This window comes from Cinclus cinclus, chromosome 2 (assembly GCF_963662255.1).
Source record: "Cinclus cinclus chromosome 2, bCinCin1.1, whole genome shotgun sequence".
NCBI lineage: Eukaryota > Metazoa > Chordata > Aves > Passeriformes > Cinclidae > Cinclus > Cinclus cinclus.
The window spans coordinates 113,671,425-113,695,445 of NC_085047.1; the positions used below are offsets into that span (position 1 = coordinate 113,671,425).

The 24,021-nt window shown below is 44.4% G+C and overlaps 1 protein-coding gene across 1 annotated transcript in view; it reads right to left on the minus strand.

Moving 5' to 3' along the window:
• The window catches only part of BACE2 (beta-secretase 2), a 46,445-nt gene extending 23,021 nt beyond the window's left edge, over positions 1-23,424 (minus strand). The window contains exons 1-2 of the mRNA XM_062515216.1: positions 23,104-23,424; positions 799-887 (exon numbers count right to left, since the gene is read on the minus strand). Coding sequence (XP_062371200.1) covers positions 799-887; positions 23,104-23,424 — 410 coding nt within the window. The remainder of the gene's footprint in view (positions 1-798; positions 888-23,103) is intronic.
• Positions 23,425-24,021: the final 597 nt, after the last annotated feature.

Consider the following 24,021-nt stretch of genomic DNA (forward strand, 5'->3'; position numbering starts at 1 on the left):
AAAAAAAAACTGTAAAACCCCATGTTAAAACACGTATGAGGTAGTGAGAAGGGTGATACTCTCCAGTTTCCCAGCACTCTTAGAATTTTTATCCATATGCTTCAGCTAAAGATAGACACTGCATTTTGGAATTTACCTGAAATAATTGAAACTAGAGAAAGGCAGAAAGGAAAGAGGAAAAAGAGGAAGCATGATTCAGGCAGACAAAGCTTGGCTGTGATTTATGTCAGCTTATGCTAAACACAGCAAATTTAGTGCATAATAAACACCAGAACCACCGTTGTATTTTATAAATAACCAGATTCATCAGGGTCTGTCGAGATCACTGACTGATTGAAGCCTGTGGCCAAACTAAACAACAAATTAGGTTTTGACTAAGTAATTTAGCTTCTGGATGAAATGTCAAGTAACTGATATAATTACTGGCTTTTAATTTTTGTTTTCAAACAAAGGAAAAGCACATTGAAACTTTTAATTCCTTGCAAGTCTATTCAGGTAAGAAATTGGCTGAAATTGGTATGATTTTGCCCTGTGATCATGTTCTCTTTTCTCCAGTTCTAATTAGTGCTGCTGATGTTCACTCAGAGCTCAGCTGTGCTGCCATCAGTGGGGCTGTTCACAGTGTCAGGCAGGATCTGGCATCAGGCAAAGCCAAAATTCCCACCAGGAAACCAACATCCCACTCCCAAGGGATGTCACAGGAGCCCCAGGAGCTGCCTTATCATCCTGCCTTGCATGCAGGAGCCAGAATCCAGAAGACTCCCCCCACCCCTAATTTCCAGCAGAACAGGTACTTACAGCTCGGGATTGAAGTAGGATGTGACATCAGGGTCAGGCACACCTGCTACAGCAAAATTGCTGCTCCCAGTGTCAACCAGAATATTTAACTGCCAAAAAAAAAAAAAGAGAGGTGATTTGCATATCCAATTAAATGGAACAACAACAAAAAAATCACTACTGTTTTTGTCTAAACTACCTTCGGTTTTAAAATCAGGGTAAGCATTGCCCTCAGAAATAAATTTAGTGTCACTTTTGGGAAAGATATGCTGCTGCAGCCCATCCAAAACAGCTGATCATGCTGAAATGCTTTAAAATAGTCCTGTTCCTGGAAGGGGGAAAACCCGCCAAGCCCACATTTGCACAGCAGATGAATTCCTGATCATCTCAAATTCCTTTTTGGCCCAAGCCCACATTTGCACAGCAGATGAATTCCTGATCATCTCAATTTTCCTTTGGCCCAACCCATGAGTCTTGGCAACCTGTCCAGAACACAGGCTGAATTATGGACTGCTTAAAGTACTGTTTGTCTTAGGGCTTGGTAGATTTCAAGGTAGGGGCTGAGTGCAGGTCTGGACAGAAATAAGCAGAAGCACGAAGCTGCCTCATGGATTGGAAAACACAGGAGCAATGCCCAGTTCATCCTGAGCAGCAGCAACCTTCCACAGCCTTTACCACCTCTACAAATGAGGGTGGCAGAATTATTAACACTGTGATTGAAAGGTGGCCTAAGAGGGGGCCACTTGTTTGGCTCACTGGGAGGGTGATGTAGGCTGGAAATTGCCATGTGGACAAAATGGGACACCTCCTCTCCCCATCCAGCTCAGGTAACCAGGCTGGTCCATCACAGCAGCAGGATGACAAAGCTGAAGGAAACTGCAGCCACCTGCAGGATTACTTCTTTCAGTGAGACCTGGAAACTACATTAGGTACAGAACCATTAAATGATAAGTTTAAGTCAGCCAGAGACTTTACAGGTACCAAAAGCAATGGTCACAATTTTCCCCTGCTCTTGGCTGGATGCTTCCCAGGCCTCCCTGGCAAAGCCACAGGGCTGTGATGCAAATCAGATCGGGTTCCTCATCTACAGATGCCAAGAAAAAATAGCAATCTGCCATATCAGAGAGCCACTCAAATGGATATGGTAGGAAAAGATACCAGTAAAGGGTGATTCCCTCCTTTGTGACAACACAGTCTCAGACTGTCTTAAAACACCTGCTCCCAAGAAAAATATTAAAGAATTATGAATTCTCCTGTAGTAGGGAGTGAGACGTGAAGATTTGGTTGTTCGTGGCTTAAAGCCAGCTCAAACCAGCCCCTTTGGTAGTCCCCATCACTCCTTAAGATGTGATATAGCTTGGGATCTACAATGGGAACGGGAGGTGGGAAGGGCAAGAGAGAACAGAACAATCAGGGAAACAAGTTTGGTGTTGACAAAGGAGGTGGAGAAAAAGGGTTGAGCTCAGGAATGAGTGCAAACACAAAGGAGGATGAAACATTTGAAAAAGATGTGCCGAGTCCTTCTCTAATAAGACTGAGAGTAGACAGAAAGTGCGAATCAATGTTTAAAATCATCTTTGGTTTGCTCATAGAGGAGGAGGAGGGAGGTGATGGTTACCCTTGTTTCACCCTTTTAATGTAGTATTAAACTGTAGGGGCTGAGGAACTCTGAAATTTAAACAAGAACACAAGACCAACCAGTAATTTATGAGAATCTCCTGAACTGCAGGCACACTCTGTCATTGGTATTCCCAGCCCTAATCTTGCAGAAATTTTAAGACTAAAAAGAAACAAACCAACAACTTTAGCCAAGTGCCTCACTGCATCCCAGATTTTAGATTAAGTAAAGACAATACAATAAAATTTGTTTTGCAACTACATGAGCCAGACAGAGACATCTGAGAACCAAAGGACATCCACAAGTTCACTTTGCTCCAGGAGCTGAGGCTTTAAAAGTAAAGAAGAACCTCTGAGGCACTGCAATAAAATCCCAAGTTTGCTACATACTTCATTTCAATGACATCAAAAGCCCAACATTTTTTCAACTACCTAACAAAGTACAAACTATTCATTTCCCCCTCTTCTCTGGCATAAAATCATGTTAAAAATAAACAACAAAGAGCAGCTACAACGTGTGCATCTATCAGGACTGACAAAATTTGCCTCAAAGGGGTGCTGCAGGGCTTAAATTCATTAGCCTTTCCGAGGTAGTCTGTGATGCTCGAGTAATGGGCACTATACATCAGCTGCATAAAGACATGTAGGTGTTGCCTTAGCCTCAGTGATATGCATGGCACCATACACGGAGGAGGACTTGGGGAAAAAAAAAAAAACCAAAACAAAACAACAAACCAACCAAAAGGAAACAAAAATCACTATATATCACACATACAAAAGATATTTTACCCCCGCACCTTAAATACAATGTTATGGTCACAGAATTCATAACCACGGAAGGAAAGGGCAAATTTACTACCCACAGGATGGAGCAAATCAAGATTTTCAGAAGAAAATAGATATCCCTCACAAAGAAAGAAGGAAAGCACAAAGCTGGCTGAGCATGCAAGCTCCAGCCCACTCGGACACAGCAGTGCTCACATGACAGATGCTATTGAGGCTGACATTCTCTATCCACATGTTTGTGCATAATGAGATGCAGGCAGCCAGGGCAGACACTGATTTATTGTAGTCCTCACAATAGTGCCAGTGATTAGCAGTTCATTTTGGGGTGGGTATAACTTACTGAGTTCCCTTTCTCTCCTGGCTATCCTTCGGGTCTGAATTTTCTTTAGTGCCTTCGTGTCTCATTAAGAGCCACTTTCACCTTGTCTCTACTGGAGCCTGCTTCATTCCATGCCGGGCTCATGGAGCTGCTGGGGCAGCTTTAGGCAAGCTCTGGAGAGTCACAAGGTGGCCACTGGAGGAGCCACGGTCCAGGGCTGTCCATCCTGTCCCGTCTTACTCAACCACGGAGAGCAGCCCCGCTGAGAAGGACTTCGGGGTGCTGGTGGGTAAAAGGTTGGACATGTCCTTGGAAATGTCAACTTGCAGCCCAGAAAGCCAAAAATGTCCTTGGCTGCATCCAAAGCAGCGTGGGCAGAGGTGAGGAGAGGATTGTCCCCCTGTGCTCAGGTGAGAGCTCACCTGGATCCTGCCCCAGGCCTGGATCCCAGCACAGGGAGGAGCTGGAGCTGCTGCAGAGAGCCCAGAGGAGGCAGCAGGATGAGCAGAGGGATGGAGCAGCTGTGCTGGGAGGAAAGGCTGGCAGAGCTGGCATTGTTCACCTGCACAGGAGAAGCTTTGGGCTGAGCTCAGGGTGGCCTTGCAGGGCCTGGAGGAGCTGCAGGAAACATGGAGAGAGACAATTGCCAAGGGATGGAGGGACAGGGCACAGGGAATGGCTTCCCACTGCCAGGGAGTTGGTTTAGATTAGATATTAGCATCAAAACCAATGTAAAACTGCTTTCCTTTTGCAAGAAGCAAAGCCTTTTTTTTTTTTTTTGTGGTTTCCAAGTTCCATTTCAGACCTACAAAACAGACACTGAGAGCAAATGCAAGAAATTGTTTCTTCCCCCCGAAGGCACCTTAACCACAGATGTGGGACATAAAATCTGCATCTAGTAAAGTATCTGGAGATTTTTTTGCTGTCTGCATTTCCTATATGCAAATAGTGTTGTTATTATGACCAGGAGGCTCATAAAGATCCCTGTTTTACAGTAAGACAGGATCATCCACCTCTGCCATGACAAACTCAGAGAGAATATGACACAATCTATATGCCATTAATTTGTGGCTATAAAAAAAAACAAATCTAATTTTTTTTTTACTGAAAGTCACAAACACTGAAAACAGAAACTTCTGAGGTCATGCATTTTACATTTTTTTCTACTCTGCAGGGGTAGAAACACTAAAAAAATCTCCAGTCCTAATGATTTCTTTCAACTGGAAGTCAAACACTTTGTCAATATTTCAAGGATCTCTCAAACTTTCCAGTGCTTGATTTAGCACCAGCACCAAACAGCTCTTACTGCATGCTATACCGCTTCAATAATTTAACTTACCACTATGTCTTTCATGCTTTTAAGCCTTCCATTGCTAAATAATGTTTTGTTTTGCTATCAGAGAAAAACCAAAAATTGTCTATTGAGGCGTTATCTCTTTTCACTCAGCAAAGCTTTTGGCTGTCTGTGCTTCAGGCACCTGCTCTGGTACAGCAGGTGATGTCAATATGACGACATCCACACTGCACTGGTTGTTATTCATGCCTCATTTAACTGCATGGGGTAAAACAATTTGCAGTTATCCACCATGCATTCACAAAGTGACTTCCATCACATCTTCAAAGGAAAATGAGAGCAAGCAATCATTCATTTTTTGTTACATAGAGATTGCTTGTATCCCTTAGCTGGGACAGAAGTTGCCTCTGTTCTGGTAGACACACTCTGCTCAGACTTTGTAGAAGTTTCTCTCCCCTGTTTTAAAAGCTTGAGGTTGGGAGGTTTTGGTAAGTTCCATAAAAATAAACAAAACAAATACCGCAGGCTGAAGGTGCAAAGTGGATTTTTTAGAAGCAGCTGTCTGCATGATTTAACATCCACAGCCTTTTCCAGGTGTGGAATCCTAGGGCTTGCCTGCTATTGGAGCCCTGAAGCCTGGGAGTTTTGAACTTTCTGTGCTTTCTGACACCGACCCCCAGGAGAACACTGCTTTTGACCTGAGGCCTTGGAGAAGGGTTCCAAATTTGAGTGATGGAGTTAAAACCACTGGTGTGTAGTTAGAATAGAAGTGTGTGCTTTCACATGGTGAAGGGTTTGAAATTTGGGGTTTTAGAATACAGTAATAGGTATTACTGTATGGGAAAAGATGGAGGTTCTTGGATGTTGTCTCTTTCTTCCTTCTTTTTCCTTCTTCCAGTTTCAGGCAGTAGTTTTTGGCTGGACAGTTAATGCTGCACTGCAGGTCATGGGAGTTTGGTTATTGTGTCAAAAGTATAAATAATACAAATGTTAGCTCTTAATTGGATAGTTAGGCTTCAAAAGACCTTGTAAGTAGCTAAATTCACCTCCACTTTCTCACTTTTAGCTGGTAGCTAGAAGTGTTGCAGAACTCTCTGTACTTTAGATAAGACTTAATAAAAAAACAAGTCTGAACACGAGAAAATTTGTCTCCTTCGTGTTTTAATCCTGACTCTGAGTGAAGACAGAAGAAAATGAAGACAAGCCACCAATCAGGTGGTACAACAAACCCCCTACAGCCTGCATACCTGTTGCTTTTGATGTGATTCTCTGGGTCACCCACACTGAACTAGGGATACTCTTCATCCCCACTAAAAGACTGGTCCAACAAAAAACCCAGTATATTATTTTTTTTTGAAGTTCATGGGTCTGATCAATCCTTTTAGGTCAAGCAATAAAGTTCCACCACTGGACAGGCTAACTTTCTACAACTACTTGAAAAAAGGTTGGAATGAGCTGGTGTCAATCTTTTCTCCCAGATAACAAGTGACAGGATGAGGGGGATTGGCTTAAGCTGCACCAGGGGAGGTTTAGGATAGATATTAGGGAAAATTTTTCTTGGAAATTGTTGTAAAGCACTTGACCAGACTGACCAGGGAAGTGGAAAAGTCATCATGCCCTGGAATTGTTAAAAAGACATGTGGGTATGGCATTGAGAACATAGTTTAGTGGTGAACATGGTGGTGGTGCTGGGTTGATCATTTGACTTGATCTGAAAGGTCTTTCCCAGCCTTAACCATTCCATGATTCTGCAAAGAAACCAGACTGCAAAAATGTGTTTGGTTCTTCATTCCTGCTTCAGCTGAAGCATAGGGAGTGGGGAAAAAAATGAATAGGATTTGCACGCATAATACAGTAATACAGTAAACAACCTCATTCAACCTGGCATTTACTGTGGAGTTCAGTCAAAACTTTAATGACAATTGATAGCTTCCTTCACAAGGCAGCAGAACATAGAAGCTGGCTCTGTAAAAATTCATAGAATCACAGAATGGTTTGGGTTGGAAAGGACCACAAAGCTCATCCAGTGCCACCCCTGCCATGGCAGGGACACCTTCCACTGTCCCAGGCTGCTCCCAGCCCCAGTGTCCAACCTGGAACTGAACATTCCAGGGATCCAGGGGCAGCCACAGCTGCTCTGGGAATTCCACCCTGTGCCAGGGCCTCACCACCCTCCTGAAGGAAGAATTTTTTTCTCATATCTAATCTAAACCTACTCTCTTTTAGCAAGGATATCTCTTTTCATGATGAAAACTACAAGCCATCATTCCTCCTCTGGGATTTTAACTCAACCCAAGGGCACTCCTTTCTTCTCCCTTTTCTCATGTCCTCAGTAAAGAGCACAACCATTCCACACCAGTAACATTCATGTGCCACTCAAAATCTTGTCCTGCTGTGCTTTCATGATTCCTCCCAAGGCACCCACTTAAAACAGGGTTGTAATTCTAGTCTGCTTGCTGGAGCATGTCACACAGTGAACTATGACAAAGTAAAAAAGTTTCTATCCCCATGCAGAGACTAGAAATTGGAATCATCCCATTACCTGCTTGGGAGCTGTCACCACACATCAAAATTTAGATGTAGAAGTCCACCCCATCTCACCCCTGAGCTTGTTCCATCTCTTAGTTCTCTTTCTTATTTTGTCCCACACATAATAAACCCTTCAGAAAATAATCTGCTAGACAGTGCTTAGAAAAAAAAATAGTTCAAAGAAGTGCTTCTTCTTATTAGGGATTAGCAGCTAGAAATCATTTGGGTAACAGCTCTTCTTTTGCAAGCCAGTTAATAGATAGGAAAATTAGTTGGCAATTTAAATGCTGCCTCATTTAACACAATGATTCCTAATTACATTATCAGCCCATCTGGCAAGAATTGCTTACAACCATCACACAGAAAAGAAAACACCACTAACTATATGCTGTGTTTGCCCACAGTTATTACGTGTTATTATTGGCACTGACTGTCAGGTTATTTCAGCAATTTGTTTCTACAAATTAGTAATGTTACAATATACAGTGGCTTTTTAAGCACAGACATACTGTATGTTTTTTTTCTCCCCTGTTACTTGGAGTTAGCGTTTACAGCCTGCTTTCTAATAAAAAAAATGTATCAGAAGGCTAGGCTTTAATATAGATTCTTCATCTGTTCCTCTGAAGATGCAGAAGTAAAAGCAATTTCAAAGATGAGCTAAGAGAAATTTTTGGAAGCATTTCTAGATGTAGAGGACTGCAAAGTCAGATATAAACTTGAAAAGCCTCCACAAAGACAGATTTCTGCTTGCAGAATAATGTACTTTGTTTAAAAGGTAAGACTGGAAACAAAAATAGGTAAATTTGTTGGACTGGTACACTGCCCATGAACACTGGGGCAGAGATGGACTCTCCCATTTCTCACTGCTCATAAGCAATCCCTGCACTGGAGGAACACCTCACCCCAAAGCCAAACGAGCCTCAGCAGCTTGGATGGAATCATACTGCACCTTGGAAGAGGAGGAGCAAGAGGAGAAGGAAGGCAGACCCACATTTTACACCAAGTCCAGGACAAGTATCCCCAGTGTTGCCCTGGGTGAGGTCACCTCACCAAAGAAAACAGACCTATCTGCTCCTACCTCCAAAATAAAAGCCCTCCCGTGGTCACAAGAAGGGTTCACCCATGCAGACAAGGTAAAGAGGCATTGTGAGGAAAGAAAAAAAAAATAAAATAAATTAATTTTCTAATGACATTTGTTCAGCAGGTGGTGCCCACATTCTGCTGCAGCTCTGGGGATGCAAAGGAAGGTGATTTATTGCTGCATGAAGACGTGGGCAAACCAGAAGGTCAAGTTTATCACCAAAGATAATTCCTGCTTTCACAACAGCACAAGTTTGTCAGAGAAACTGTGCTGTGTTTGTAGTCTGGGGAGTTAACAGGTGAGCAAGTGGCAGCAGCAGACCAAGCTCTCCAGATTTTGCTGCCATTCCACTCACTCCAATCCCACATGGTGCCAGGACCTGGGATTTACATTTGCTACCTCCACATTCACTCTCTTCCCCAACCACTTAAAACATCTGTTCCCAAACACTCTCACACCCTCACTGGGCTCAGCAGAAGACCAAGAGTTTTTCCCCTCAATCTCTCCATGATCTGCAGTGTTAGACTGGAAGGAATATTTCTTTTTTCCTGCCTGAAAAGCAATAATCTCTTTCTTTGCCAGAAGATTACAAAGTACTATCTGGATTAGCCAATCTATCCGTGGTTAAGAGCACTGCATGCGTCTGTAGTGGAGATTTGTATAAAAAACACAAATGTTAAAATGACAGATTGCTCTGAAGTATAAACTTGCTAAACTAAATTGTGAGCTGAAATATGAGCATCTGACTGTGGGACTGATGAATAGTCATTTTGAAGAAAAATATTACAGGAAGTGCTTTATATATATTATCATTTTGACAATAAGGGAAGGCTATTATGGTTTAAAGACAAAAAAAATAGTCAGCCAATCAATCCTGGTAACAAAACAAAATATCTATTCTTCATTTCTACGCTCTCCTTCCTGCCAATGCCCTCGGTTCCATAAACATTAGCATTCTTTCTGCACATGCCATCTCATGTGCTATCTTATTTTTCAGGCTGAAATTTATTTGCTGTGTCTAGATTTATCATACAACACATCCATCCTATTCATGCTATATGAACATGCTTTGCTGTTGAACATGAGCCATTACTTGCTTATCTTAGAGCTGTGTGAATCGTAGCAATTTTGCCTCATTGCCTTTTCAGAAAAGATTAACCTTTTTTCCCTCTTTTTTATTATTTCACCCCCCTCCCAGATATTAGTATCTCTCTCACCTCACACCCTGCAGCAGACAAAACCAGGTGTGTGAAGCAATCCTGTAGTTCACATAAACCAGCAGCAGCTGAAGTCATGCTCTGCTTGAAACTCTGGGTTTTAAGGAAAATCTGGGCTAATTAAAGAGTAACAACAATAATCTAGAGGTCTAGAAAAAAATCACCTGTAAATAAGCATTGACATGCTTTAAACACCTTGAGAAGATGAAGGAAAAGTGTGATAGCCTTTTAACAGATGTAGGGGTGCCACAGAGACCCCCAGGGAACCAAACCTTTCAGAAGGAAGGGTTTGCATGGAAGCCAAGAGGTGCCTCCATCAGCCCTTGCCAGGGCAGCCACCAGCACTTAACCACAAGTACAGTTAGAGCTTACTGGGAGCAGCAGAAATCCTCCCGAATTTCAGTGAGGGAAATCTGTATACTTGCTGTACTTACACCACACACGTTCTTGAATGGAAAGATAATGAGTGCCTAGATAAATGGAGGATTAAGGAAACCCCCACAAACGCTCTGAAATTCAAGAACAAATGCATGAGGCATCAGCTATTTGTGCTTAAGTGTAACACACAAAGCTCTTGTTAAATCCAAAACCTGTTTCCACCTGTTAGTAGGTGTAGAGGAACTAAATTAATCAATTTCCTGGTAATTACAACAGAGCACTGATGAGACAGGGAGGCTGTAAAACAAATGCCACTGAGAGCAGCTCTCACATTTAACTGCAAGCCCCGAGAGGAATCCCAGTGCCCACGCAGCCTTGGTTTAGAGACAGGCTAAGTCTAAGCCCTGTGTCCTAAATTAGCAAGAGTCTCATCCAGAGCTCACCCCTCCCTCCCTGGAGAACAGGGTGACTTAAGGTGCTGGAGAGACAGCTATTAATGCAATAATTCCACAGCTAAAAAGAGATTAACTCTTGGAGATGTGCTTGGGAATGGCATCGCCCATTTCACAGGCTCCTTCTCAGCATAAAACTTTCTCACTTGGAAACCACCGAGTGTCACCAGCGCAGGGCAGACCTGCTGGGCACTGTCCAGCAGAATTCTGAGCTCTTTGGGACAATGGCCAGCCACATCAGATGGAGCCAAGGATGCTGTAGGAGGACCTGAGGAGGGGGAGCTTCCAGCTCCACAGCAAGCAGGGTCTGAGGTTAAATATCTGCTGTGGCTGTTCTGCTTGCCAGCACTACTCAGGGCATGACCTTTCTGAAAAGTATAAACATGCCAAAGAATTTTAGAGGCTGGGCTTTTTAATGGAGTCAAAACAAAAAAAAAAAAAAAAAAGAGAAATCCTGCTACCACATTGCATTTCAGAATACAATATTAAGGAGGGCTTTTTGCCTTTTTTCTTGTTTTATTTCTTGGGTTAAGGAAATGAAATCAGTAAGCCTACATTAATGTATTATACCCAGTGAGTGATTACAGTTTGAAGCTGCATTCAGTTCAGAATTTCAATTTTCCAAGGCTTTTGCTCTCTAAAATTAGCTTCCAATTTATTTTGTCAGGTCATTCTTTTCTTTTCCTCTATTGCTCATTAAACTCTGTGAAACTGCTGTCAAATAAAAAAAAAATAAATAAAAAGACGTTTTTAACTTTTCTTCTATACCTAACGTCAGAAATCCTAGAGTACACACAAAAAAAAAAGAAAAAAAAAAGCTTGTTTTGAAACTAAAATCAACAACTCTCCAACTGCAGTAAGACCAAAATGGTTTTATATATATGTACAGAGACGAGCCATGCTAGGCAGACTCAAGGAAGCTTGAAGTGACTAATCCTTAAACCTTCCTCAGCCTGTAGGTGAGTCACTGCCCGTGTTTACTGTGCCATCTGGAAACAACAAAATTCATCAGGGGAATGAAGCCCATTCCTAATGTTCTTGATCTTAGGCTAGGAGGCATCCCTAGCCTCATGAGCACTGCTGTTTTTCTGGTAATCTTCTTTCTGCCAAAGACATCACAGTCCTCTTGTCACTCAGCAGCAGGCAGGAACCCTGCAGGAGAGGTTCAGTCCCACTCCTGTATTCCTGCCTTCTTTCAAAGGTCTCCCTCACACCAAAGACCTGAGCTTCAAACTCAATTTTAAATAAGACCCCGGCTTTCAATTGCATTGGAGATGTGAAACCAAGTGCCAAAGCTGCTCCTTCAACACTTAAGGTTTTGTTTTGGTTTTTTTGAAAAGACTATTTACAAGAACATGGGGTATGGCTTCAAATTGAAAGAGAATAGGGTTAGGTGGGATATTAGGGAAAACTTCTTCCCTGTGAGGGTGGGCAGGCCCAGGCACAGGTTGCCCAGAGAAGTTTTGGATATCCCTGGATCCCTGGAAGTGTTCAAGGCCAGGTTGGACACTGGGGCTGGGAGCAGCCTGGGACAGTGGGAGGTGTCCCTGCCATGGCACGGGGTGGCACTGGATGATTTTTAAGGTCTCTTCCAACCCAAACTATTCTATAATTCTTTGATTTGATGGTAGTGAGCAACTTTGAAAAAAGGCATTTCTACATTTCAGAGGCAAGTAGAAAGAAAATGAAACTTGCAGGACAGCAGTGAGAAAAATGAGATTTTTCAGAAGGCTGCATGCCAAGTCTGATGTATTATCTCTCCTCCCCCCATCACCTAGCTCTTGTAGTGACACAATTCTCTCCACGTTTCCCCCCCCCCCCCCTGTCAAGATGTTAGTTTTGGAGACGAGGGTTTGTTAGCAAAGGTTTTTCAAAGCCTGGAGAGCTGTGATGAGGAGAGGTGAAAGCAGGACACTCCTGACTCATCAAGTCTATCCTTTCTCCCTGGAACGAGCTCTTCCCAGCAGCACTTCCATCCCCACACTGTGGGGCACCACTCATTAGAGCATCCTTCTAGCTGCACTTGCTGCCTACTTTTAGGAATTCCTCCTTATGGTTTTTTAGTTCTTCTCTTCAAGGACACTGAATACTTAGAGACATTTTCCAGTCTGTTCTCCTAAAATGCTGTAACAAACCCAAAGTGCAAAAGTTTTCCCTGGGTTTTCTCTGTTCACACACCACAAGAAGTGAAGCAACCAACCTTCTTCCCAGCACATGGAAGTCAATGGATATGATGCCATGGGTATATCCAGATTGCTGCTTAAGAGAAGCTCAGGGCTCTGGAAGCAGCCTGTCCCTCCTGGAGGCCAGGACAGACATTCCCATGTTCACCCAGTGAGATCCCTGGATTAGCTGGGACAGTTGGGTATGGAGAGGTAAATAAACAAGCACACACCTTGGAAAGCCATCTATGAACTCCCTGCAATTCAAGGCATGACCTCTGCTGTCAAAATGCCGTGACTTGTTCTTCAGGCCTGATTTGCAGCACTGCCAGATTTTATTTAACATGAGATCTGGGTTGTGTCAGCCTGAGGAGCTGAAAAGACCAATCCCACTCCCTTAACTACCTTGAACCACCTCTTCCTCACCTGTCATAGCAGCTCCCACCTCTTTCCTCCCTTTCTGCCCAGAGACAGCCCCATCCTACACTTTCACATACCTGCTGGGCTGGTAGGATGGGAAAGGGACATGACTGGATCTGCCAGTGCAGGAGAGGGAAGGGAAGGAGGGAAAGATCAGGATAAAACCCACAAGATCATCAGTGTCAGGCACAAAGACTGGAATTTGGTTATTCTGATCGTGCTTCCTGTTAGAAAAGTTGTGCCACACCTCTGGGGAAAAGGTGTAGGGCCAGGCAGCTTCCCACTGCTCTGTGCCATCTTTGGTGGCCACAGGAATGTGCACAGGCAGTCCCGGGGCTCAGAGCACAAACATGGTGATGCAACTCCAGTGGTTATATTTCCCTGGCAATTAATAAAGGGAATACAACAGACGTAAGGCTTTTGCTCCCCATTGCACCTGACCTATTTAGGATATTGCCAAGCAGAGTTTGATTGTCATCATGGGTGTTCCTTGGAATTATACAAGGGAGTTCAAAGGCACAAACAGAAAACAGCTTTATGCTCCATATTAGCAGGAAGGACTATTTGACTGGGGGGCTGGGGGGAGAAAAAAAGGGGAAAAAAAAACCTGTTGACCAATGTAATAATGATGTGTTTGATTAATTAAAAATAGGAATAATGCTTTTTATTCATATTTGTTCTAATGTTTTTACTTAAAAATATGGCAGGACAATTTAAAAGGCAGTTTTGATTCTCAAGTGAAATAAGATATGCTTTGTAAAAAAATTCTCTTTTTTGAAAGCAGCACTGTACCTCCCCTGCTATTGGAGTCGTTTATTTCTCTCTCTCCTTCTCAAAACATTCATACTTTACTCTTTCCCCTGGCTAATACTGGAGACGCAGCAGCTCTGGGAAATGAACCAGCTTCGCCCGTGGCTCGTACATCATTACAATTGTTAACCAAGTTCCACTATAAAAATCTTGATTACACAGGAGAACCACAGAGGCATGCAGGAACACAGCTTCATTTCCAGATGCCAGATTGAGTTTGTAGGGCAGGAAGTTAAAGGACTTCGTTATGCTCTGTTATGGGGTTGATAAAGTCTGCCAGGACACACCATAACAGCACACGTCAGGCAGCTCCCAACAATCCATTCCTCCACACAACACCAATTCCTGTGTAGGAATAAGCTTCCTTCTGCTTTGGCCAGGGATTACATCCCACTGTGCAATGATGGATGTGTGATGGGAGCTGGAACTGGACGATCTTGAAGATCCTTTTCAACCCAAACTATTCCATTCGTACCACTGGAACTGTTGGTGCTCTGGGCTCTGGAATTGTGGAATTTTGCCCACTGGCAACAGCAAATGCTGTTGTGCACACCTGCCATGGAGAAAAGCTCCCAAACCTGGACAAAAAGCTGAAAGTAGTACCTCTGGCATCTGGTCACTTGCCAGTGACCAAAGGTCATTCAAGGTAAAGCTGAAGGCTCAGCAGAGTGCAGATGAAAGTTAATTTTAGCTGGAACATGTAGCACACACCAGTGCTCATAACCACAGCTCCTGAGAAATTTTGTGAACTATCCCCAACTCCCACATTGTTTATCCCAGTGGTTCAAATGCAAAAATCTGGCACTTTGGATCATGTGAAATGTTTGTGTTACTCCCTCAAGGACTTTGCTTCTGAGAAGTAATGAGATTATTCTCTGACAGTTAAGCTGAAGCACTGTGACTCCATCAGATGTTACACTGCTCCAGCAGCTCCCAGACTTTTGGGAAGTGTGACCACCTTTGAAATCCCCTGTCTTATTTGCAACCTGAGAGTCGCGGGGAAGAAGAATGAATGAATGAAATAAAAATCTCTTTAGTCACAGAAAAAGGTGGGATTGATGAATCAGTTTTTGACATGCCTCACACTTCACTCTTTCCTGTAGCAGACATCCACCAGGCAGCACAGTGAACAAAAGCACAGCCTTTCCAAACCATACTTAAGCAGAACAGTAATACTGCCCTGAAGAGCTCAAGCTCGTGTAGTGTGCTCTGGCTTGAATCACAGAATCATGGAATGATTTGAGTTGGGAGGGACCTTGAAAATCATCTTGTTCCAGCGCCCTGCCATGGGCAGGGAACTTTCCACTACACCAGGTTGCTAAAAGCCCCATCCAACCTGGCTGTGAAAAGATGCCACAACTGTTAATTTCTTATACTGCAGAGACTGACACTCAATGTTTCTGTATCAACAGGTATCATAATGGAGTTTTGGAAGTAAAGTTTCCATTTACATAGAAAAAAAGTGTGAGGGAAAAAACCTCCCTCAAGATTTCACAAAGTCACAATTTTGAAAAGAGATCCAAATCCTGCAGTCAAAACAACCCCCCCCAGTATTTTATTTTCTGTGCCAAAAATATTGCTGCCAATGGCATTCTTCAAATTCTTTCCTTCCTGAATAGCACAATAAAATTTTCAAGTTGGCACATGCAGGACCCAAGCTTTCATATGATGGCAAAGCAGGTAAGCCTTTTGTTCCTGTAGAGACCCCAGATCCTGATCTTCTCTGCCATGAAGCTTCTTATGGAAGCAAAATAAGAAGCAGAAAGAGCCTGGGTGGTGAAAAAATTCTCACATCTGGCCTTGACCTGAGCCTGAGTACTAGGTGGGCTCCAAGGTGTTCTTCTAAGAGCCACTCTCACAAGCAGATCCATTCACAAATATCAAGGAATTATCTGAAAGATGGCTGCCAAAAGCATCCAATTATTTTTCCCCTGTCAAATGACAGGAGCTGGCCTTTAATCCCTCCCTCAAGTGGAAAGGTGACTCTCAGTTCTTCAGTTCTTATGTCTTTTTCTTTAAAGCAAAAATGCCAGTTTTGGAGTTTTGGATCCCTAAGGGATGGATTCTTCTCTGTATTTAGGGAGGAGAAGCTTACCAAGTGTTACTGCAGCATTAATATCTTTTCTCTTTTAAAATAAGACCTGACTAGAATGTAAGACCAGCATTTTCCCTGAACACATGCAGTCTAGCTTAACAGCAGTTTTGCTAGTAAATAGGTACAAAAATAAGCCACAAAGCTAAATAAAATCAACTCATTTTAGTTCTCTCAAGCTGAGCAAAGAGGACAAAATCTACACGTTATTTGTTTTTTTCATGATACCAAATTATTAGTAAGCAGTGGTGAGGGGAAAAAGGGATTGCAGAGTGCAATTAGTGTCTTAACAGATTCCCTTCAAAAGGGCCTAATTATGACACATTAATTGTATTCAGTGAATTGTAATTTTCACTTGAATAAGATCTTTTCCCCCATCTAGCTTGTTTTCCTCAAATTCCCTCCCCGTAATACCCTACAGGTTTCATCTGTTTAAGAAAGACTCTTTAAAAAAAAAAAAATCTAGAACATTCATCCCCAGCTGCCCTCTCTGTAAAATTCTCTTCGACATAAAAAAGGCAGCGAGAGCAGTAGGAAAGACAGGCAAAATGAAGAATGAGGGAAGAACTCTGAAGGAGGAGTGAGAACAAAGAGAAAGAGGTGCTATTTTATCAGCCTTTGGCAAAAGAGGGAGCAAACATTGACTCAGGCCCAGGGCTTTCTGATGGCTCCAGGGCTGACTTTGCTCTGACGTGGCTGCTCTTGGACATGCATGGCCAAAATTCCATCGGACAGCCACACCTGGAGCGAGGCTGCTGGACAGCAGCAGCTGCCGTGGGCAAGTTTTCACCCCAAGGGGGGAGAAGTTCTCAGAGCACCTTGGTGAGGCTCTCAGGTGATCCTGGGCTGCTGCCTATTAGTTTTGGGTGTTTGTATTTTTAGATAACAAGCTAAATATGAAAAATTTGAGTTTTGTCTTGTTTGTTACAAGGTTTTTTTAAGGCTTAATTGTTTCATTAAAAACTAACACATTGTTTTTACTTTTGACCTAATGACTAAACACTTGTGACTCGCAGTGTGGTATCCGTTATTCAATTTAAAAAAAGTATTATTTAAACTTAAGAAGAAGAAGGGGTGAGAGGGAAGAACAGCCATTGCTTTAGAACGTTTATTTTGTCTCATTATTATATTCTGCCGGGTCCTGCCAGCCCAGCTCCTTAACACCACGATCCAGTCGCGCGGCGTGCTGTGATGGAGGCACGTGCAGAAAGGAAAATAAGATCTCTCTTATAGTCCTGGGCTACTTGAAGTGCTTTGAAGGGCACTGAGCTGATGGATAAATATTCAGGTGTAAAAGTGACCTTAGAACACGTTCTGTGTTTGCTTCGTCAGCTTGGATCTACAGAGCAAACCCAAGCTGGAAAGCAGCAAGATGTAGGGCAGGCCTGTCAATAGCAGGAAAAAACACTTCCTTTTTTAAGGCAGCTAAAAGCTGCCTCCTTTACTTTGAAGATTTGATCTCAAGCCCTAATCTATGCTGAAATAGAAGCAACAAGTTCCTTCACTTATTTACACAAGTTGTTTGTACAATTAAATCTGTAATTTACAGCCAGTGGGAAAAGGGGGATAGAAGTCTGTCCAATCCATACTGGAGAGGCACATGTGAGAGCCATTGTACCAGCTTCCTTTTTCCAACAGAGCTGTGCATGACAATGACCAGACAACACTTCAGGTTGGACTCTTTCACTTACACTGAGTGAGGAAATTTCAAAGATAATAATATGTGGAGCAAGGTAATAGCCAAGGTGTCCTCGCACACTCGAAGTCGTTAAGTGCTCTTCGAGAAAATGAAGACCCCTGCAAGGTGTAGTAGCTTTTAAATCTGTCTTGCCAAATGCAATTCCTAGAGCTCACAATCCTCTAGTTAGAGAGGGGGGCAGGGGGAAGGGAAAAAAGAAAGCCGAAACAAAAAGCCAAACAAGAAGAGAAAGATTTCTTCCTTAATAATCCAAATGAACCAAACACATGGAAATTCCACACAGGCTTTCTTTCGTCCACTGTTTCATTTTCATCTCATTTCTACTCCAAATCCCACCTAATTTACACTTTATTCAGGCAAAACAGTTATTAGCTCGCCTTCTGCTTTCCTCTTTCCAGATTTAACTGATGCTTTTTCCTTGATAAGGGAAGAAATACAAAGTGGTAAAAAATGTGGGCCTGACACCTATTTCCACCACCCCTGCTCCTCACAACAGCTCTTCTGCCCTGAGCCACCAGGATCTGAATGCCACAAGCAGAGACCCTGGGTAATAAAGCCTGGGTAATAATAATCACTTCTCTGAAGAGGAGAAAGCACCTTTAAAGGAACAGTTAGTGGGGCTCTAATCCCTAATTCTGGGAGAGGAGCACATTCTGAGCAATGACCACGGTGAGCTGAGCACTCGTATTTTGGGTTATTTCTGTAGTACAGGCTCTACTGCCTCCACATGGTCCCTTTTGGCAGGGCTGATTCTGGGGGGCAGAAGGTGCTGATTTGTAAAGGGAGGGGCTTTTCAGTCAACCCAGACCTGGTATGTTTGCTTGCTTGTCTTGGGTCAAAAACCACATCACAGCCCCCAGGCCACAGCTGTCACTGTGTTAGTCCTGAACTACAATTGCCAGGTCCTTTTTATTATGCAGGTGTTCAACAACAACAACAACCAAAATTGACTCAAGTCACCATTTAAAAAGGAATATTTTGCATTTCATTACTATTTCCACTAGATAGATCTGGAGGGATTTTGACGCTGCCACCTCAAAACACTCCAATGCACCACAGAACTTGTCTTTGTTTCACAGCCTTTTGTTTCTTCAGCTTTCATATACAACTCAAAAATAAATACAAAAGACCTTAGTAATTACTAAAAAAAAAAAAAAAAGACAGAGAGATTTGAGAGGGAACCTGCCTTCTGATATTTGAACAAAGAAAGATCACATTTTAAAACTCCTTGTATCTAGAAAGACAGTGAGCCCCTTTTCAGCAAAATTAAGAAAGCGGAGCTGAGCTTACTGGGGAATAACACAGCACCAGAAATCAGATTACAAGAGCAGTTGAATCTTTCCTCACATCTTCATTCCTTGCAACACTCAGGGAATGAGAGCTAGCACCAATTAAGGAATAATGGCTGCAAGTTCAGAACTTGTTAATATGTGTGTACATCACCTTCAAAACACGAAGCCATAAATTCTGAGTCCATGACACAGTAGAGGTATTTAATATATATCCTTCTTTATCATTCCTTTATTTAATAGCTGGAAGAAATGGAAGGGGAGATAACCTCCCACCAATTATGTGGGAACTGAAGTTTGTGTTTTGCACCAGAGGCCGTGTGACCCAACATCCACACTGACCTTAGAACTTGGGAGCACGTTTATAGAAGGGGTTTTTGCTCACCCCGTGCACAGAACAAACTGCCATTAGGAAAAACAGCAGATATAAAAGCCTCTTCATGAACAGAATGAAAAACTGACACTGAAAGAAAGGAGCTGTGACATTCAGAGCACAAGTTGGATCCTTCTGCCATCAATCAGACCAGAGCTCTTGGGGGCCACACGCCCAGCCTCTCCTTCACAGAGAAGTTGCAGGAATAACATTTGCCTGTTCTCAATAAAAACACAGCTTGGAAATGCAGTGGGACCAGCAGGACTAGCACCACCTCGTGCAAGAGGCAAGATGAGGCAATGGTTCTGTCCCTGCGAACATTCAATGCAGTCCAGATGGACTTCAAGAAAGCTGTGAAAAAAACGTGAGGGTTTTTTTTAAGAGTTTGACTATTCTTTTGGTCAGAAGTTTGTAGAAGAAACAAAATTAATATGAAGAGAACTGCAGTGAATATAGCAAAAAACTTTAAATTATATTTGATTCAGTTTCCCACAGTGCTTATAATCTCAGGGTAGGCAAAATAATAAAAAATAGAACAAAGGAATTCCATGGGATTATTTAAAGAAATAGTTAAGAGCACTGCACACAATTCATATTGGGCTATTGCCACCTCTTATTTAAATCTGGAATTGGAAGAAGTGCACCTATACAGACAGGTATAAAGCACATAATCCGTCAGGAGTGGGACACATAATAATACATCCATGAAAAAAGGGACAAATACATCACACCCTTCAATACAATAGACCCTCTTCACCTTTCACAGAATTCTTAAGTAGGTCTACATGTGAATGAATAAGAATTAGTGGGAGTAAATTTGACACCGACCTGGGAGCTGGTCTTGAGATCTGATAGGATTAGGAAGGATACTGTATCATAAAACTGGAAATGATCAGAAACACTTTGGCTGCAAACACTTTGCAAAACTGGATTGACTGCACTGAAGTTTCCTGTCTTGGAAGTAAAATAAATTTTGACTTCACACAGCTGCTCTATTTTTGTACCATCAGAACAAGTGTTTCAGAACTGCCATTGTGAATTGCAGTTCTGCGCTGTGTTTATCTGCTATATGACAAATCAGAACGAAAGCCAAAAAGTATGCCTTAAATGACCTGAAAAACGAAATTCTGTCATAGTAGCTTCCTTCCAAGAACAGAAATTAAAAAAGGAAAATTTCTAAAAATGCAGCTGAGCAGTAAAGCAAGCCCTGTAGTGCTGCAGCCTTTCACAAATGTTCATTCCCCATTCTGGCTCAGCAGCTTCCAACACTTGACGCACACGCTCCCGAAGTCACTGGGCACCAACACTGCTGTAACCACGACATCAAACCCGGTTCCTCTTCTCACAGCCTGCTACTTGGTTGTGGTCCACCACTACCCAGAGAGCATTTCCCCATCCCCTCTCTGCTCCCGTGCAGAGCAGCAGCTGGGCCACCCACCCTTCTGCTCCCAGAGCGCGGGAGCGCAGCCGCCCTGCTCCGCCGCTCTTCGCTGCCAGCATCCTCCTTCCTCCTTGGCAAAATGTCAGGGCAGCGCTCCTGCTCCCTGGGCTGGCAGCCCTGGGACAGGCCTGGCTGAGGCAGGGAGCTGGGAAGTCCCAGGCTGGAGGGGTGCAAGAGCAAAGGGAGGTGTCCAAGCACCACCTGGCAGCGCAGCTTCTGACCTGAAGCAAAGTTGGGTTGGGAGGAGCGTTTAAATCAGGAAAAGATTTTCCTTTCCGACACCATCATCACAGCCCACTCCCAGCTCCAGCAACGACTTGCCCAAGGAGTTTAACACAATCCAACGCTTGGCACTACCCAGACACTTGCTCTTCGTAGCAGCATGTGAAGCATTCAAGTACCAACAGTAGCGGCTTTGTAGCTTTGTACTACTATATACTTGATGCAAAGCAGAAAAACAGCAAGCACATTTGTGGTCTTTAAGTCTTCTGGTTTCAGGCAGGGAACGAGATAAATTCACAAATTCATCCTCATCAAAACTACAGAATAAATTCTAAGTGCACTCCACTGAGTCATTACACGCCAAGATCTGATTTGGGAAACAGAAGCATTTATAACCTTCCTTACAACCTCAGTGGGTCTACTTGTGAATAAAACCTCACATGTGCTAAACCAGTGGTAGTCTTTAAAATAATCAACTTTGCACGAAGTCAGAACTAGTTCAAAATAGTAAAAGCTTTGCAATCAGATTCAAAGCATGGGGTTTTTTTTAATGTGAAAAAAATAAAAAATCAGAGGCAAGCCTAGCTGAAACCTTCCATCACTTGTAATACAAGTGTTATGAGCTGTTAAGCATAAGTGAAGCTTCTGGGTGTACTGAGGGCAGCACATTTCTCCCTCTTAGACCTCCAGTCATATTATTAAAGACCTATCACATTTTTCCTTCTCCATTTCTTCTAATATCAGAATCCCCCTAGACATGTAAGGAGATAATATGCTTGACAGTCACTTTTCCTACCTGAAATAATTTTTTTTCATCTAAGACATGCTGAATTGGGTGATTAGTCCAAACAAATCTGGTGCCTCGATTCGGGAAGAAGCCAGTATTGAATGTTTGGATGTTCCCTGGAGTTATGAAGCACACACCACCCTAACAGAACTAGTCAAATATGCATCACTCAACTCAAAGGAAAAATTATTTCATGGCCTCTGTGGCTACTGGGCCACAACCTGATATGTCAGACCTAGTTAAGATTTTTTTTTTAATCTCTATTTATTGATCATAAAATAATGCCAGCCTTTCTCAATGCATGTATTGATCCCAGTGTGATACCTTTTGATTAGAGAGACAATGTGGCCAATCCTTTTACATTCGAGGGGCAAAAAAAGAAAGAGCTCACAGACATTCAAAAATGCAATGACGGGTGAACACTCCCCATTGGCTGCGCATTTTGGCATTCATTGGCTTTTTATTACATATGGGAGTTAAGCAGAAGAATAAAGATTTTATTTTTTTCTGTCTACACTGGGAACCTAAGGACCTAAACTCCTGGAGCAAACACAAAGTTCTGAAGGAAAGCCCCGAGGGCTCTCAGGAAATTAATCCCCACTCAGCTGACTAGTCATCCCCACCAGCAGCCCAGCACCGCTCCCCCTGGGATCTCATGACACAGATGAAAGAGCAACTACACGGCAAAAAAAAAGGAAAAAAAAAAAAAAAAGAAAACCGAAACAAACTTCAGCCGCACTGATGGAGGCAGAGGGGGAAGATTCAAGGCAGCACGGTCTCTCTGAAAACAGTATTCAGAACACGCACGTTCTTTGCCCCGTTAATGAGCAACACATGGATTCCCGACAGAAGGGGCTGGTTGTGCCCAGCCATCACTTAGTTTAGCAGGAAGATGCCGAGTGAGTCTCCCGGGAGCACACCGGGAAGATCTAGCAAAGCACCCAATCACGATGCAGAGCAGCTTAAAAAAAGCAAAGAATAATTAGAAAAGCACCCTCTGTCTATAAAACACGGTCAATTCGACCGGCAGAGCAACTCGTTTCGGATCCAAACGCCGTGACACAGACTAAAAGCAAGCCTGGGGAGCAGATTCGCAGATTTCCACGAGCAGGGGCAGGACAGGGCAGCCGGGGGATGCTTCTCTCCTTTCTGCCCTCCCTGCCGGCCCGCGGAAAGTCGCCGCTCCCCTCGCCGGGCACCGGCAGCGTCTCCCGGGGAGGGAGGGGGAGAAAGGGGAAGGGAGGAGTCGCCAGCACCGGGACAAAGTTGCGTTGGAGCCGGGGGGCGGCAGAGCCGCTCCCACCCCGGAGAAGTTTGGCCCCCTCCTCCCCATCTCGCCCCCAGCCCCCAGCTCCTACCGCCTGCGGCGGGGTCCCGATCAGCATCTCCAGGTAGTAGCCGCGGCCGGAGTCGCCCTGAAGGTTCTCCACCATGGCTAAAAAGTTGAGGGTGCCGCCGGGATCCGAGGCCAAGGCCAAGCCGTCCGCAGCTCCGGGGGCATCCTGCTGCCGGCTGCCGCTCGCCGGCCGCAGCACCACCGGGGCGGGCGGAGACCCGGCGGGGGCGGCGGGGTGGGACACGCGGAGCGGGAGGGAGAAGAGCGCCCGGCAGAGCCCCGCGGTGCCGGCCAGGAGCAGCAGCAGCAGTAACAAGCCGGGAGCCGCCAGCGCCGTCCCCATCCCGGCGGCAGCGCCGGGGCCGGGAGTCGCTTCCCGAGTGCGGCGGCTCCGGCCGGAGGCAGCGGCCGCCTGGCTGCCAGACTGGAGCAGCCGAGGGGTGGTGGTGGTGGAGGAGGAGGAGGAGGAGGAAGAAGAAGGGAGCGGCTTACCCACGCCCCAGCTCCATCTCCCCCTCCCCCGAAGCGAGCTCCTCCTCGCGTTTCTCCCGCACGGCCCCCGGCGAGCCGGAGCGCTCGGAGCTCCCGGGGTTCGTGCGGGGAAAGTTGCTGCGACCCAGCGCCCACGGCAGAAACTTCCCAGCTCGGCTCGGCCCGGCTCAGCCCTGCCCCGCAGCTCCGCTAGCAGAGCCTGACGGCACGGTGGGGAGAAAAGTTTCCGAAAGCTTTAAAGGGAGAGCGGCGGAGCGGGGACCCGCGGCTCCGCTCCTTCCCGCTGCGGTGGCCGGGGCTCCAGCAGCCTCCGTGGGGAGCCGCTCCCATCGCTGAGACTGTGGTGGGGCAGGAGGAGGTGGAGGCGGGGATGCGGGGTCACTCGGGGATGCGGGAGTGTCCCCGTGTGCCGGTTCACACGGTGGCGGCTGGTGTGAGGAGCGGGCGT